Genomic DNA, 16,718 nt, shown 5'->3' with positions numbered 1-16,718 from the left:
AATCTGATTTGTTATACATCTCACTTGCCAGTGCTTGAATCCTGTTGGTGAAGACATGGTCCCTATAAGAGATTAGTCACTAGCTACATAAGAGATTAGAAACCCAATCCCTAGCTGGTAACAGTCTTTCTAAGAACATGAACATTTTGGGAATCCTGGAAACTAGGAGTCAGTGAAGAATTCACTCCCATCTTTGTTTTGCCTCTGTGCCCTCTGGTCTAATGGGAGACTGCTTGTGATCTGATGTGAAAACACTCTTTTCTCCCACTTTGTCACTGAGTTTGTTATCTCAGGACATTATATAGTAATCAGAATGGGTATGATTTTCTTGAATGTGGGTCAGAATTTTGGGTGGCTTATCTAAGCACCGAGTAGTTGACAGCTAGCTGTATGTAGTTACAGTGATGCAATGGCTGGACAAGTGGCAGACTCATAGTCTCTGATCTTCTTTAAGTGTGCAGTGAAACTTGCCAAAATGGTTGGTTATGTGAGCGCTGGGACTGTGGAATACTTGTACAGCCAGGATGGAAGCTTCTACTTTTTGGAACTGAACCCTCGGCTACAGGTTGAACATCCTTGTACAGAGATGGTGGCTGATGTCAATCTTCCTGCAGCACAGCTCCAGGTAAGTCACCCTGACCTGGACTCAAGTTATAGCTTAGGGAATTTCAAGAAAAGTACAAATAAGCAAGAGCCTTTATTTCTCATAAATACAGGTTATGTGGTATGGGTTAGTTTTCTGATGTTATTCAAACTAAACAGTTGTACTATATCTTCCATATAAACACAGCCAATAAACTGTTTTGAGAAGAAACTTTAAAATCAGTCTGCTTTTGGGCTGGAAAGATGGCTCTTTTGTTAAGAGTATTGGCTGCTCTTCCAGAGGTCCCAGATTGATCCCCAATGCCTACTTGGTGCACAGCCATCTGTAACTCCTGTTGTAGGAGATCTGATGCCCTCTGCTGGCTCTTCAGTCACTGAGCATGTTGTACAGACATGTAGGCAAAACATTTATACATATACTTTTTTAATTAATAAAAAATTTAAAGAACAATTTGCTTTGTTTATTAATTACAGTAAGCTCCATAACTTTGGTATTAGCTCCCATTTCTGATTCTAGTCTGTTTATTGAAACAAGCCCAGATGAGGTGAACTGTAGTAGTACACATTGTAAAAATAATATATAAAGTGGTAGCTATTGTTCTATCATCTTCTTCCAGCTTGGGAAACAAATAGTATGGTAAATAGTAGAAGCAAATGATAATATTTGATATTATTTTATCTGCATTATTTCCAATTTGGGCTGGTCCATCCCTCTTAGGCAACCTGGTGGTCCCTGCTCTTTAGAGGGACCATATTGATGCTGAATTTAGTATGGAAATTAATCATGTAATCTCAAGCAGTCTTCTTATCTCAGGCTTCTGAGCAGCTTGGACTGTGAGCACATGATAAAATAACTAGCTGATAATCTTATGTGACCTAGTTTTGGCATATAATAAGAACATCTTTCAGGTTCCCACTAAAAAGAGTTTTGTGGGTTTCTTTACTTTTTTTTTTTAAACATTTATTTGTGTATATGGGTGTGCATACTACAGCATGTGTTTGGAAGGTAGAGGACAACTTTTGGGAGTTGGTTCTTTCCTTTCACCATGGAGTCTGGAGATTAAATTCAGGTCATTTGCCTTGGCAGTGAGTGACTTTGTTGAACTGTCTCACTGACTCTTATTAGAGCATATTAATTTTATAAAATAACAGGCTTTTCCAGGAGTACTGGCACATGCCTTTAATTCCAGCACTCAAGAGACAGAGACAGACAGATGTCTGTGAGTTTAAGGTCAGCCTAGTCTGCATAGCAAGTTCTAGGCCAGCCAGGACTATGTAGTAAGACCCTGTCTCAGAACAAACAGGGTTTCATTATGCTGTTTTTATGCATGTTGATCATATCCCTCCTTGGTTAGTTTTCTTGTCCTCCCTTTATAGGAGTAGCCACCCAAGTAAGGGTCTAGAGATTTATTTACTCTTTCCAGTGGTTTACATCATGAGAGACAACTATAATGTTGTTAAGGGTTTTTACCTATCTGAACTTCTTGATTTTTTTTTTTTTTAGATAATTTTATTCTCATCCCCCCATGGAGAAATGACAGCAGAGGAAAATGCCTGTTGCATTAGGAATTTGGGGACATGTTAGGAAAGGGGAATGATCCTAGCAAATAACTCTTAGCATTGAGTTTTATTTTATGTAACTTAGATAGTTGTAGAATGCAGATTACAAAAGTAGAATGCTTTAGTAGTAATTCCAAAATATGCAAAGACTCTCTGGTATTTTGATAGCTCCCCTCTGTTAAGGAAAGGGACTGTGGAAGATGACATGTGTTCTATTACCTTTCAGATTGCCATGGGGATCCCTCTATTTAGGATCAAGGATATTCGTATGATGTATGGGGTATCTCCTTGGGGAGATGCTCCCATTGATTTTGAAAATTCTGCTCATGTTCCTTGCCCAAGGGGCCACGTGATTGCTGCTCGGATCACCAGTGAAAACCCAGATGAGGTAACCCTTCACTAAAAGGTTTAACGTTAAGACGAGTGTCTGAGGACATGCTTTTGAAGTCCTGGACTGGGTTTTGAGAGGGAAATTTATAGAAGATTTGGAGAGCAGATACATAATGGTTGCTGCGCTGGCCCTTTAATTTCACTTAAGTCACTCAGGAAGCATCCGTGGCTTGTAGCTCTGGACCTTGGCTTGTATGGTTTTGGGTCAGCTGTGCCTAATGAACCTAGAGCCCGAACATCAAGTATCAATGTTCTTTTCCCTGCCACTAAATGTAGTCTCTTTTGTTCTTCATCCTCTAACAGGGGTTTAAGCCCAGCTCTGGAACAGTTCAGGAACTTAATTTTCGCAGCAATAAGAACGTTTGGGGTTATTTCAGTGTTGCTGCTGCTGGAGGACTTCATGAATTTGCTGATTCTCAGTTTGGGCACTGCTTTTCCTGGGGAGAAAACAGAGAGGAAGCAATCTCGTGAGTATGATAACATTTCACTGCATTTTGTTCAATAGAATTGGGCTAATCCTCAGTGAAGGTATTGGCCATTCTTCATCTGCTGTGGAAGTGCTGCCGTGGAGAACCTGTTGGAAGAAATATATGTTACTTTGTACTTGAATTCATGCTGTGTTCTGTAGTGCTTGGCAGATTTGCTTGTTTCTGAGTCTTCGCAAGGTTTTTGCTTTTTGGTTTTGTTTTATTTTATTTTTTGAAAATGAAGTTATTTGCTTTGATGTTGGATTTGTTTTTGTTTTTACAGTGATGGTAATATTGCTGGGGAGAGGTAGATTCTTGACCATGAATTTGGTATCAGATAAGTTATAGATAGTATAAAGTGCTTCTTAGGTCCTGTGAGTTCACTAGATAGCTCTGAGCAACTCATATGCATTAAATTTTCTAATTTGACAGATAAAATCTATGTGTATGTACAAAGGTATATACGTATATGTATGTATACATACACATATTCGTGAGTATATATTTAAGGGTATACTACATGCTGCTTTGATATACACATGCCTTGTGGAACCAAGGTCTTACCATTTTTTATTTCTGGGGATAATCTAGCATTTTCAGATATTCAGTGATACTGACCACCATCACCATGGTGTCCTGACATTTAATAAAATCTTACTTGACTTATGAAAAGAGAATAATTATTCTAAAGCATGGAACAGTTTATATAAATATAAATGGCAGATTAAATATTAATATTCTGTTAATTATAAGCATCAAATAGTCAGCAGTTTTGCTTGCATAAAAATTGGGCTTTAGGAAGTAATTTTTATTAGTATATATATTTAAAATATCTGTCCTAGATTCAAAATTAGTTCCTCTGCCTCACTCTGTCTTCCTTCCTGGCTTTCCCTCTCCCCTTCCCTCCCTACTTCCTCTTCTCTCTCCTGCTTCTTCCTTCCTTTCTGTTTTTCTTTGTGGTGCTAGAGATTGAACACAGGATTTTATGCATACTTGCTACTGAGCTACTTCCAAACTTCTCTTTCTGTGTCAGTTAAAGCTTTAATGGTGTGTTGCCTAGGCCCCTGATTTAATAGTATTCCTTTCACCTTTGAACTGTACACAGAATGTGTATTCCCTTAGTATTCTTTAATAGTCTTAAGAGATTTTGTTGTTGTTATTGCTGTTAGGATTTTTTAAATTTTAGGTGTATGAATAATTTCCCTGCATATATTTATTTGAGCCGCATGCATGGTGGTGTCTACAGAGGGCAGAAGAGGGGGTCAGATCCTCTGGAACCGGAGATATAAATTGTTGTGAGCTACCATGTAGGTGCTGACAACTGAGCCCTGGTTCTTTGCAAGAGCTGCTAGTGCTTTTCACTGCTCGGCCATTTCTCCAGTCCAGTTCTTAAGCTTGTAACAGTGTTTCCAAAAGTGATGAGGTCTGATTATTCCTGTGCTTTGTATGTTATACTTCTTTACATTTATTCAAGACTATGTGTGAAAATTTTCAAAATTATTATAGTGCTATTAGAAAAAAAATGTATAAAGTTGCCTCTCAGTGCGTTATATTGCTTTAATAATCTGATGTGGAGTGTGTGTGGGTGTGTTTGTATGTGTGTGTGTTTACAGCCTGCAGGAGTCAGTTTTTCCACTGTGTGGATTCTGGGAATTGAACTTTGATAATTAGGCTTGGCAGCAGGTGCCTTAACCTGTTTAGCCAGCTTGTGGAAGTTTCATGTGGCTGCTTCATTTAACTGGGACATGAGTTGAGTAGTTTAGACAGTCCCCCTTCACTTTCCCTGTCTCATTTGTGTTTCCAGGCTGGCCTCTATTGGCATTTTTGTTTCAGTCTTGATTAAGCAGGACATTGTATTTATTCTACAGGATATGTCCAAAGCCTTGGTCAGAATTCTCACTACTTTCTTTTGGTCTGCTTGTATATTTCTCTATAGAAGAAAAGAAATTAGGTCACCTTTTATCATATTGAAATAGTCTCTGCAATAGATGCTTCCTGATACTGTACCAGAAATTTTTCTTTTAGCTCAGAGCTTTCTTTGTGGCATCTAATCTGTACTCTATCATTGGCCGTTAGATTTTCCTCTCTAATAGTCTTAGCCTACACATCCAACACCGTTTCTCATAATATAAGTACCATACATATCTATGTTGTTTCTACTATATCCCCTGAACAATAAGCATATAGTTTATATATTCCCTTTCTATCGGCAGATTTGCCTCTCTCACTGTCTGCGAGCCCTCTTTTTAGCTGCACTGTTTTCGAAACAAAGCACCTATTTTCCTTTTTGGTCTGTTTGCTTTATTCTTCCTTTTCTCCAGTCGCTCATAAATTTGCCACAGTCAACAGATACCACCGTGCTGGGCCTGACAATACAGTAAAGACCAAATAGAGTCTGTGTTCTCATGGTACTATAATCCAGAGGAAGAAAGACAAGCAATTACTATACTATGAAGTGAGCAAGTATGATTACATTGGCCTTAGAGAAGGGAATTAAAGAAGCATGCATCTGTGTCAGCCAACTCCAGTCTGTTGTTTTTCTTTCTTTCTTTTTTTTTCTTTAACAAGGCAGATAGGAAATCTTGTCAAAATTTACTAAATTATACCTTTTAAGTTTGTTTTGTTACATAGAACTTATATATAAATTGATAAAATAAGATGTTAAGGTATAGAAAATAAGTGCCACCCTGGTTCTAGCTAGTCAGCAATAAATGAATAGAATGATGAAAATCAAAAGTAGGTCTGTCTCTACTCTTACGGCAAATTGTTTGCAATTTGCCAGTGCTCTTATGGTAATATCAATCACAACTTTTGTTTCCTGACTTCTTGGAAACTCTCCTATCTGGAGTTTGTGAAAATGAGCAGACTTACGTCTGTACCCTCAATCTGTCCTTGGAATTATCTGTCCTTCTGCTAAGACTCAAAAAGAATGAAACAATTCTTTCAAATGATTGAGAAACACCAAAATATTTGTTGCTGTAACAATATTTTCTGTTCTTCCCCTAGAAATATGGTGGTAGCACTGAAGGAGCTGTCTATTCGGGGTGACTTTCGAACTACAGTGGAATACCTCATCAAACTGCTGGAGACAGAAAGCTTTCAGCTGAACAGAATCGACACTGGCTGGCTGGACAGACTGATCGCAGAGAAAGTGCAGGTGTGTGCTTCTCCTCTTGTTTGGGGATTGGTTTTTTATAGGTTCCTATCATCATCAGGGCTTGACATCAGATGAGATTTGATTCTACTGTAAATGACTCCTTATTACCTGGAAAAATCTAGGATTCAGATTGGTTTTAGCACTTTATAAGTTCTTGTTTCAGGCCGGGGATGTAGCTTATTTTGCTAAAATGATCATCTATCATTCGCAAGTCAAAAGAGAGTTCTTGTATCTATACTACACAGTCTTTGTGGGAGAGGGGCAAGCACATGTGGATGTCAGAGACCAATTTGTGGGACCCTTACCCTTCTGAGCTATCCTGCTGGCGGCTTCACTTTCTTTTATAAATTTGGTTAAATTACTAGATTCATCTAAGGCTAAAGGCCAACATTTTGACTATATAACACTTCATTTTCTTTTTTAAAAAGCACTTTTATTGCATTTTATTTATTTATTGTATTATGAAGTATATGCAGTGGCGCAAGTGGATGTTAAAGGACAACTTCCAGGGGTCAGATCTCTCCATCTCTACTCTTTGGGTTCTGGGAATCAAGCTCAGGTCATCAAGCTGGCAGTAGGTGTTTTTCTCTTTAATACAGGGCTGCTCTGTGTAGCCCTGATTGTCCTGGAACACACATTGCAAACCAGGCTGGCCTTGAACTCCTGCCTCTGCTTCCCAAGTGCAGGGTTTAAAGATGTGCACCATCACTGCCTGGTTTCATTTTGTTTTCTTAATAAATTTACACACATTAAATCTTTGTATTTTAGATTCTTTTTTTTTTCTTCATACATAAAAGTCTGTTTTTGAGCTAATCTGATTTGCTCAATGAAAATTTTGCAGTGAGTAGAAGGAAAATTATTTTAAAAAATTTCTTCAAATTCTAAAGGTAAATGGACAGATTTTTTGGTTTGTTGTTTTTTGTTTCTTTTTAAAATATTTATGTTTATCATAAAAAACCTTGCAATTAAAAATTACCTCATGTGACAGTTAACGAGACCCAAAGTTTATACATCTCAATGAACTATAGTTAAAACAGCTATTCTAGAGCTGTAGAATTTCACATTGTGAGTTTTACTACCAATATATTTTATGCATTTGTCCACTACCAATAATGAAAGGAAGGAAGGAAGGAAGGAAGGAAGGAAGGAAGGAAGGAAGAAAGGAAGGAAGGAAGAGAGAAAGGAAACGTATAAGAGAGAACTAGAACAATTGGCTTTATGTCTTCTTGAATAACTTGCCCATTATCTACACCCAGTCCTTTCTTATTGCTTCATAAGGTCTCATAGGAGCTGGACAGATGACTTGTCCTCCAAGAGTGCTTACTGCTCTTCCTGAGAACCTGAGTTCAGTTCTCAGTATCTACATGGTGGCTCATGGTGACCTGTAACTCCTGGGGACCTGATGCTGAACCTCTGACCTACAGGGGTACCAGGCACATGCATGGGGCATTTATACACATTCAGGCAAATAAAATAATGAAATAAAAGTGGCTTCAACCTCACTGTGTAGTCAAGGATGACCTTTGAACTCCTGATTTTCCTTGCCTCCACCTCCCAAATGCTAGGATTACAGGTGTATATCACCATGCTTGGCTCCAAAAAATTACTATGGAAATAAGAATGTTTCTTCATAATAAACCTGATCTTGATTTTATTAGAGTGGTTGTGGTGCCATGTGACCATGCTTTTGATGTGTCCTCTGTTCTTTGTAGGCAGAGAGACCTGACACCATGTTGGGAGTTGTGTGTGGGGCTCTCCATGTAGCAGATGTGAGCCTGAGGAACAGCATCTCAAACTTCCTTCACTCCTTAGAGAGGTAAGTTACCTTCTTGCCTCCATGATAGCCAATCAGGGCTTAGTACAGAACTATAACTCAAAGGCCCATTTGTTTTTCTGCAGCTTCCAGGCACTTTATGACTACTGGTTGTTTGTTATTCCTGAACGGGTAGCAAAGGAAAGAGGGGCTGGTTGGCAATAGTTTATACCAGAGTCAAATAGATCACTTTTTCTTTTTTTGTAAGCGTGTTTGTGTTTGTTATGTAAATGTTCATGTGGGTATGTGCATGTAGACCTGCATGTGTAAACATGTGGTTGGAAGCCGAAGGTTGATAATAGGTATCTTTCTTGATTATATTTTATGTTTATGGGTTTTTTTGGGGGGGTTGGCTGGTTTTGGTTTGTTTGTTTGTTTGTTTGTGTTCCTGTTTTCCTTTTTGATTTTTTTAGACAGGGTCTCATTATGAGACACTGACCTCCGACTCACAGAGATCCACCTGCCTCTGCCCCATGAGTGCTGGGATTAAAGGCATGTACTAATTATACATCTGGCCTCACTTCATTTTTAGAGACACAGTTTCTCACTGAGCCTGGAGCTCACTAATTCAGCTAGGTGTGCTGGCCAGTGAACTCCCAGGATATGCTTGTCTTCACTCCCCAGCCTCCTCTATGGTCATCACCACAGTGCTGGGTTAGATACATGCCACTGTGCCTGCTTTTCCATAGATGCTGCAAATCTGAACCCCGACCCTCCTCGTGCCTTTACAGCAAGGATCTCCTCAGCTCTGAGATTAATCTCGCTTTTCAAACACTGAAATCCAGCTGCACCAAACACGCTTTCCTGAGCAGAGCCCCTCAAAGCATGGTGATATAAACCCACCATTTCTCCCTACCAGTAAACCCTGAATATCTTTGGAATTAACTAGACTGCATTTCAGGAAGAAACTATTGAGGCTGATATTCAGGATGACCTTGAAAGTCTTTCAAGTGTAGGGTCAGACATGTATGAAGCTGAACTAATTTTGTATGTTGATTCCAGAGGCTAATCTCTGCCCAAGTCCCTAGGGGAACGGTCCAAGGGCTAATCCCACCCACACATTTTAACCACACGCACTTTTATTTCCTTCTGTGTTGTTAGACTTATATCAGCCCCCTTTCAGAGTATCTGAAAGGAAGAAAAGAAGCAAAGTTTTGAAAATTAAACTGAGGTTTCAAGCCCTGTGATAAACATCTCACTATGTTACTCTCATGCACTAAAGCCTTCAGCAGCCTGTATTTCCTTTCTGACTCAAATCTAAACCCCCAGGTATGACTTTCAACTTCCTGCACACCTTGGCCCCCTCACCAGTCCATTCCTTTTCATTTCCAGTCCTCAACATGCATCTCTAACCTAGTTAACTGGATTCCCTATGCATGTAAAAATGCATTAACACATCCTTTAGTGTTCTTTTTGTTTGTTGTGTTGTGTTGTTTTGAAGCAGTCTCCTTATGTTGGCATTGAATTCCTAAGTAGCCCAGGATGGTTCTATCCCAGAGTCCATTTGCCTCAGACTCCAGAGTGCTGGCATTATAGATGTATCAACCCATTGAACCTAATGTTCTTTAAAAAGAATAAAACAAAACAAAACTTACATGTGTTTATAAATGCCACATGTGTGTGCATGTGTGCAGAGGCCAGAAGATGCTGCTGGGTCTCCTGTGCTGGAGTTCAAAGCCAGTTGTGAACCACTCCATGTGAGCTCTGGACACTGCACTTAGGTCCTCAGGAAGAGCAGCAAGCACTCACTCGAAGGCTATGCCAGTTCCAACATTCCATTTTTAATTCATCTTGTAAACTCGAGTTTTGAAATTAGTATTTGGGGAGGGCATATTTTGAGACAGTTTCTTGTTGACTTGGCTGGCCTCAGACTCACTGTGCAGCTGAGGCTGCCCTTAAACTCACAATCCTCCTGCCTGTACCACACAAGTGCTTGGATTATAGGCACATTCCACAATACATGGCATAATTTGTTTTATTTTTTATTTATTTATTTATTTATTTTTGTCTTTTCAGACGGGTCTTATTGTGTAGCCCTTGTTGTCCTGGGACTCATTATGGAGACCAGGCTTGCCTCCAGCTCCCAGAATTCTGCCTGCTTCTGCCTCCAGAACACTGGGACTAAAGGTGTGCACCACCACTCCTGGCCTCATAATTTGTTTTTCTTAGTGTGTGACCAGTACACATAATGTGCATACTCTTTACCCATCTGTACTGGCTACCAATAACTCAACTGTCCTCTTTTTAGTACTCCTTGTTTTATTGGTTTTTCAAAGTTTGACTTAAATTGTTTGTTTGTGACAGGATCTTGGCCTTAAACTGATGTTCTACTGTGGCAGCTGTAGTAGCTGCTGCAGCTTCTTCCTCCTCCTCCCTTTCCTCCTTTTCATTTTCCCTTCTCCTCCTCCTTCTTCTTTTTTAAATTATTTCTCAGTCCTTCCATTCCTGCCCTTCACCCTCTCCCTCTAAAGAAAATAAAAAATAAAGAATAATTTTATAAAAATCTCGATGTGGAAGCCGTGATGTGCCACAGTGTACCTCTGCCCACACAGCTTTACTTGCAAATGTTCATTGGTCTGGTTCAAGGCCTCTGGGTTCTGCTACACTATCAATACTGGATCCTCACCTGACTCCTTGGATATCCTGCAGTTATCCCAAGTCATTGAGATCCTGCAGCTTTGGTTCGGCAGGACTGCCCCCTTGACAAGCTTCAACAGCTCACAGATTGGGCAGATGTTGGGGCAGGCCAAATCAAAGCCCTGGATCTGGGCCTGTGTGCTAGCTGAGTTAGTCAGCCTGCCAGCTCTACTGAACCCACACCACCAGGACCAGCTCTACTAAGTGTTAGGACTATAGGTGTTAATGAACCACTAAGCCTAGCAAGTTCATCATAAAGATCAATAAATAGATTCACAAGTTCTATATTTCAAAAAGTTGCATAGTGGAAAAGCATCTACTAATTTGTTTCTTGATATCCAGTGTCCTTCCCTGTACCCAATCTTCATTATGGGTTTCTTTAAGCATACGCCTGTGATGTTTATTTCTTACCTTCTGCTTTTATCTCATTAGTAATAATGATAATAACAATAATAGTTTTTTTCTCTTGGTTTGGTTTTTCAAGACAGGGTTTCTCTGTGTAATAGAGCCCTTGTGTCACTTTGAAGATCAGGCTGGCCTTGAACTGCAGAGTCCTGCTTCTGCCTCCCAGTTCTCAGATTAAAGGTGCGTGCCACCACGCCCAGCTTCCTCTTGCTTTTTTTTAAACCTAATTTTATTCTTTTTTAAGATTTAGGGCTGGTGAGATTGCTCAGCAGATAAGAGCACTGTCTGCTCTTCTGAAGGTCCTGAGTTCAAATCCCAGCAACCACATGGTGGCTCGAAACCATCTGTACAGCTACAGTGTACTCATACATAAAATAAACAAACAAACAAACAAACAAATAGAAAATATTAAAAAAGACTTAGAATTTAAAATTAAAATTTAATTAAAAAATTTAATTTAAAAAAGATTTAGAATTTAAAATTAAATTTTAATTTAAAAATTAAATTTTAATTTAAAAATTTAAAAAGGTTTAAAATTTTAATTTAAACCTTAATTAAAATATAATATTGTAGTTACCCCCTTCTCTTTCCTCTATCTAGCTTCTCCCATGTTTTCTCCTCCAACCCCTTCCATACCCTCTCAGATTCATGGTCTCTTTCTTTGGTTCTTGTGCATATATGTGCATAAATACAGCCTGCCACGCCCATTAGTTAACTGCTCCTCACTTGGCTTGTTTTCACTTAATAGTATCTTTTAGTGTTTCTTATCACTATGTGAAAAGCTTCTTTCTTTTTAATGACTATAATAGTTTGTATGTGTTTGAGAAGATGCTCAGCATGACTGATCATCAGGGAAATGCAATTCAGGACATTCATGAATTATCACCTCACTCTCATGCCTGCGATCAAGAACCACAAAATAAGTTTTGGCAAGGATATGGAGACATTGGGATCCCTGTGCACTGTTGGCGGGAATGTAAAACAATGCAGCCCCTATGGTAGACAGAATTATAATTCCTCAGAAAATTCAGAATCAAACTGCTATAGTGGTCCAGCTCTAGTAGTTCTGGATATACCAAAAGAACTGAAAGCTGATTCTCAGAGAGATGCCTACATTTTCATGGCAGTGCTGTTTATAGTGACTGCACAGTAGGAAAAGCCTGTATATCCATGATGAATAGGATAAACAAATAGTGGTGGTTGTATATCCATCACAGGATATTATCAAACCTTAAAGGACATTCTAACACATGCTGAAACAGAGGAACTCTGAGGTTTGGACTAAGTGAAATAATCCACTCACACACACAAAGAAAAAGTGAATGATGTTAGTATCAAGAGGTATCATGAAGGCTGGTGAGATGGCTCAGCGGGTAAAAGCTCTGACTGCTCTCTTCCGAAGGTCCTGAGTTCAAATCCCAGCAACCACATAGTGACTCACAACCATCTGTAATGAGATCTGACACCCTCTTCTGGAGTGTCTGAAGACAGCTACAGTGTACTTAGACATAATAATAAATAAATCTTTAAAAAAAAGAGGTATCATGAATATCAAAATTCTTAGAAACAGAACTTGCCAGGTTCTAGGAAGACACTTAGATAAATGCAGTCACTGTTTAGTAGAGTGAACAGTGATGTGACTTAAGACTATATACTACTATACATATAAAACGATTAAGTTGCTGTGTCCTTGTATGGCTTCCGGCGGCTTGGACCTGAGTGAGCCTTGAGGGAATAAAGACAAAGACAGATACATGGTTAGGGAAATATCTGGAGTCAGGTGAACTGGGCTCTTAATGATGAAACTGCAGCCTCCCGGAAGCTTGATGTGTTTATTATATACAGTTGAACAGAAAGGTGGGTTTATTGCATACAGCTGAACAAAGTGGCAGGATTATTACACATGGATAAACAGGGAAGCAGGATTTATGGTATGCAGCTAGATCAAGGAGAGATACAGGCTTAGGTCATCTTGGTAGGCACAGTATCTTCTGGGAACAGTCTTCAGGCTATAAATGTCTGAGGAAAGAAAGCTGTGGTGGGAGTTCTGCACACACTGTCAACATTTGCCCCAGGACTGAGAGAGAGAGAGGGAGAAGGCTTTGCCATTTCTCTGAGCTTCACCCTTGGAAGGCTTTACCATTTTCCCATGAGTCTGAGGCCTGGGGCCCTTGGCAAGTCTGTGTTCATGTCAATAGCATACACTCAGTCAGAACTTCACACACTCAGGCTTTCTTCATTACACACAGTAAGTTGTATGTTTGTATATCTTACCACGATTAAATGTAGAAAAGAAATTTCAGTATTTTTTCATAATTTATATGATCAATCGTTTACAGACAATCATCTAGGTATTTTCTTACTATTTCAGGAAATATCACAATCAATAATCTTTGAGATTTCTTTATAACCTATTAGAACTTTATAGAAATATGTATGTCATATATTGTCATTCTTTCAGGGGTCAAGTCCTTCCTGCTCACACACTTCTGAACACAGTAGATGTTGAACTTATCTATGAAGGAATCAAATATGTACTTAAGGTATGCAATCCCCACCAAAGTTACACCTTAGTTTCTGTCTTCTCTCTCTTTTTTTTTTTTTCAAAACTAGTTTTCTTAGGTTGAGAGACTGAGAAAAGTTCACTTTTGTTTACGGATTGCAATAATATAGCCATTGGTGACAGTATTTAGTGATTCTATGAAAATCTATCCAGTTATTTCTCACCGTGACATACTTCCAAAAGTATGCAGAGGCAAGGAACAGCCAGAACAGAGAAAAGCAGCCGACACTCGCTGGTTGCCCACAACAGGACAGGGGCAAGCAGCACTAGCGTTATCACTCTCGCTGACAGCTGTCCTAACCTGTACCTGTAAATGCTACAGCTGCATCTGAGGGAAAGGCTGTGCTGGGAAGGGATCATGGCTTGGCTTTCTGGCTCTTGTTTACTGCAGGTGACTCGGCAGTCTCCCAACTCCTACGTGGTGATAATGAATGGCTCGTGTGTGGAAGTGGATGTGCATCGGCTGAGTGATGGTGGCCTGCTCTTGTCTTATGACGGCAGCAGTTACACCACATACATGAAGGAAGAGGTGGACAGGTGAGTGATGAGGCCGGGTTGTTTGCTGTTGGATTAACTCTTCCTCTCACTATTCATTAGCTCCTGGGATTTTTCCAGGTGGGGCTTTTTTGTTTGTTTATTTTTTGGCATGTTCATTTTCAATTAAGAACAACAAAAAAAGTTTTATATACTTAAAATTTAAGAGTACAAAAACTTTTGTAATTATAAACATGTCTCAAGTTGGGTATTGTGTTCTAGATTTTCAACTACTTAGGCTGAAGTGGGAGGTTGAGGGAAGGACTCACTGGAGCCTAGGAGTTCATACACGCATATGAAGCCCAGCCAGCATATAGAGCTTAGTGAGATTCTCCCTGTTAAGGAAAGGAAACATGTTTCTCTACCACCCCAAAGTGGGGAACAATGAAAAATAAGTTCCCCCCGAAATCAACGACCACAGTTGATAGTTTCTTGAATATTTATTAGAATTTATGTAATGTATATAAGAATTACATAAAGGTGCATACTATTTTTCCTTTACATATAATCCACAAATAAATATCTGTTAAATACTATTTGTGCTTTTTCTTTTTTAAATCAATACTTGTTTTATGTGTGCCTGAGTATATGTACATGCACTGTGTGTGTGTGCAGGAGCCAGCAGAGATCAAAAGGAGTTGAATCTCCTGGAATTGGAGTTTCGGGTAGTTGTGAGCCACCATGTGGTTGCTGGGAATTTAACTCCAGTCCTTTGCAAGAGCAGCAAGTGTTCTTATCCACTGAGCCATCTGCCCTCCCACATACCCGCAGTCCCATAGCTCAGGCCTTGCTGTGTAGAGGTGATCTTGAACTTCTTTCTGACCTTGCTTCCACCACCTGAGTGCTAAGGTTACGTCACACACCACACCTGGTTTACGTGGTGCTGGGGGTTGAACCCAGAGCTTTCTTCATGCTAGATAAGCACTGTACCAACTGAAGTACCTTCTCAGCGCCCTTCCTGCATCTCTCGCTTTCCCCCTTCCCCTCCCTCCCCTTCCTTTCCTTTCTCTCCCCCCTCTCAGTTTATCACACCAACCATACTGCTGTGAGAATTGAAACCACTTGAAGTGCTTAAAACCTTGCCTACAATATAGTTATTGTTCCATGAGTGTTAGTTATAGTTGGGCTTGGTATTTTATGCCTGTAACTCTAAGCATTTAGGAGGCTGAAGAGGACTGAGGCCAGACTGGACTACATAGTGAGGTCCTTTCATTGAGAGAGCTATATAGGAGGAAGAGAAGGAGGGAAGGGGTATTATTATATTATCATTATCTTTGTATTTTTATATATATATCTATTGTTTTTAATGGTTATAGTACATTCCATCATATGAATAAATCATAATTTATTCCGACTTTTAACTGAAGATTGATACTAAAACTGTAAGTAAGGGCCAGCAAGAGAGCTAGCTAGATAAGGCCCTTGCTGCCAAGCCTGACACCTGAATTTGATCCCTGAGAACCCACATGGTAGAACAGTACCCACTCCTGCAAGTTGTCCTTGACCTCCATAACTGCACGTGCCCACACATGGTACAATCACATGTAAACTAAATAAAATAAACATGTAATTTAAAAATTATATGTCTGCATTGTATATGTGATAGTATTTTCTGTGTGGTTTGGTTTTGGGTTTTTTTTTTTTTTTTGGTATTTTTTGTCTTTTTGAGACAGGGTGTCTCTGTATAACCCTGGCTGTCCTGGAACTCACTTTGTAGATCAGGCTGGCCTCGAACTCAGAAATCCTCCTGCGTCTGGCTCCCAAGTGCTGGGATTAAAGGTGTACGCCACCACGCCCGGCTTTCTGTGTGGTTTTTGTTTTGTTGTTTTTAAGACTGACATTTTCTCTAATTTTTTATAACCTGAGTGCTTTATTGGATTGCCTGCTATACTTATCTTCTAGATACCGAATCACAATTGGCAATAAAACCTGTGTGTTTGAGAAGGAAAATGACCCATCTGTAATGCGCTCACCGTCTGCTGGGAAGTTAATCCAGTATATTGTGGAAGATGGCGGCCATGTGTTTGCTGGCCAGTGCTATGCAGAGATTGAGGTCAGGGTGGGGAATAGGCTGTTGGGTCCTGGGAGGGAATGTAGATTGATGGTGGTAGACTAGGATTGAAAATAACAAAAAGCGATCATCAGTTCATTTCATGTGGATTGTCACCCCAAGATTTTAAAAACAATTTAAAAAAATCACCATTTTCCTTTGACAGTAAAGAAAATTGAGCTTTAAAAATATAGTAGCAATAGAGAGCTGAGAAGGTACTAAGTGACAGATGTTATGCTAGCTGTTGGCTACACAGAGAAAGTATGATAGGTGAAGTGGGAGCAGAGCAGGTGAGTAATGATGTCTAAGAACAGAGAGAAGGTTCGGGGTAAGGAAAGACATCCCACAAGAAGAGATGTTTGCCTGGCCTTCCCATGAAGACAGAAAGCTAGATCAGGTGAGGACGCACAGGATACAGTGTTTAACCTAACCCAAGGCACCGAAGCAGGGTAGTGAGCTTTAGAACTGACTAGGATAGATTAAAGTTTGATGTGAGCGCAGGTAAAGTTGCTTCCTATGGAAGGGAATTGTCTTCAAGG

The 16,718-nt window shown here is 39.6% G+C and overlaps 1 protein-coding gene across 8 annotated transcripts in view; it reads left to right on the top strand.

Annotated features, from left to right (window-relative positions):
* Positions 1-16,718, top strand: part of Acaca (acetyl-CoA carboxylase alpha) — a 275,396-nt gene that overhangs the window by 119,272 nt on the left and 139,406 nt on the right. For all 8 annotated transcript variants that reach the window (XM_029483172.2, XM_029483174.2, XM_021178351.3 and 5 more), the window contains 8 exons: positions 455-625; positions 2,390-2,551; positions 2,857-3,020; positions 6,027-6,177; positions 7,890-7,993; positions 13,494-13,575; positions 13,987-14,132; positions 16,032-16,182. In XM_029483172.2, the coding sequence (XP_029339032.1) occupies positions 455-625; positions 2,390-2,551; positions 2,857-3,020; positions 6,027-6,177; positions 7,890-7,993; positions 13,494-13,575; positions 13,987-14,132; positions 16,032-16,182 (1,131 nt within the window). The remainder of the gene's footprint in view (positions 1-454; positions 626-2,389; positions 2,552-2,856; positions 3,021-6,026; positions 6,178-7,889; positions 7,994-13,493; positions 13,576-13,986; positions 14,133-16,031; positions 16,183-16,718) is intronic.

This window comes from Mus caroli, unplaced genomic scaffold, assembly GCF_978045245.1.
Source record: "Mus caroli unplaced genomic scaffold, Mus_caroli_1 scaffold_13, whole genome shotgun sequence".
In the NCBI taxonomy this organism is placed as follows: Eukaryota; Metazoa; Chordata; class Mammalia; order Rodentia; family Muridae; genus Mus; species Mus caroli.
The sequence above is the reverse complement of the archived record's forward strand: the minus strand, read 5'-3'. Positions and strand labels throughout refer to the sequence as shown.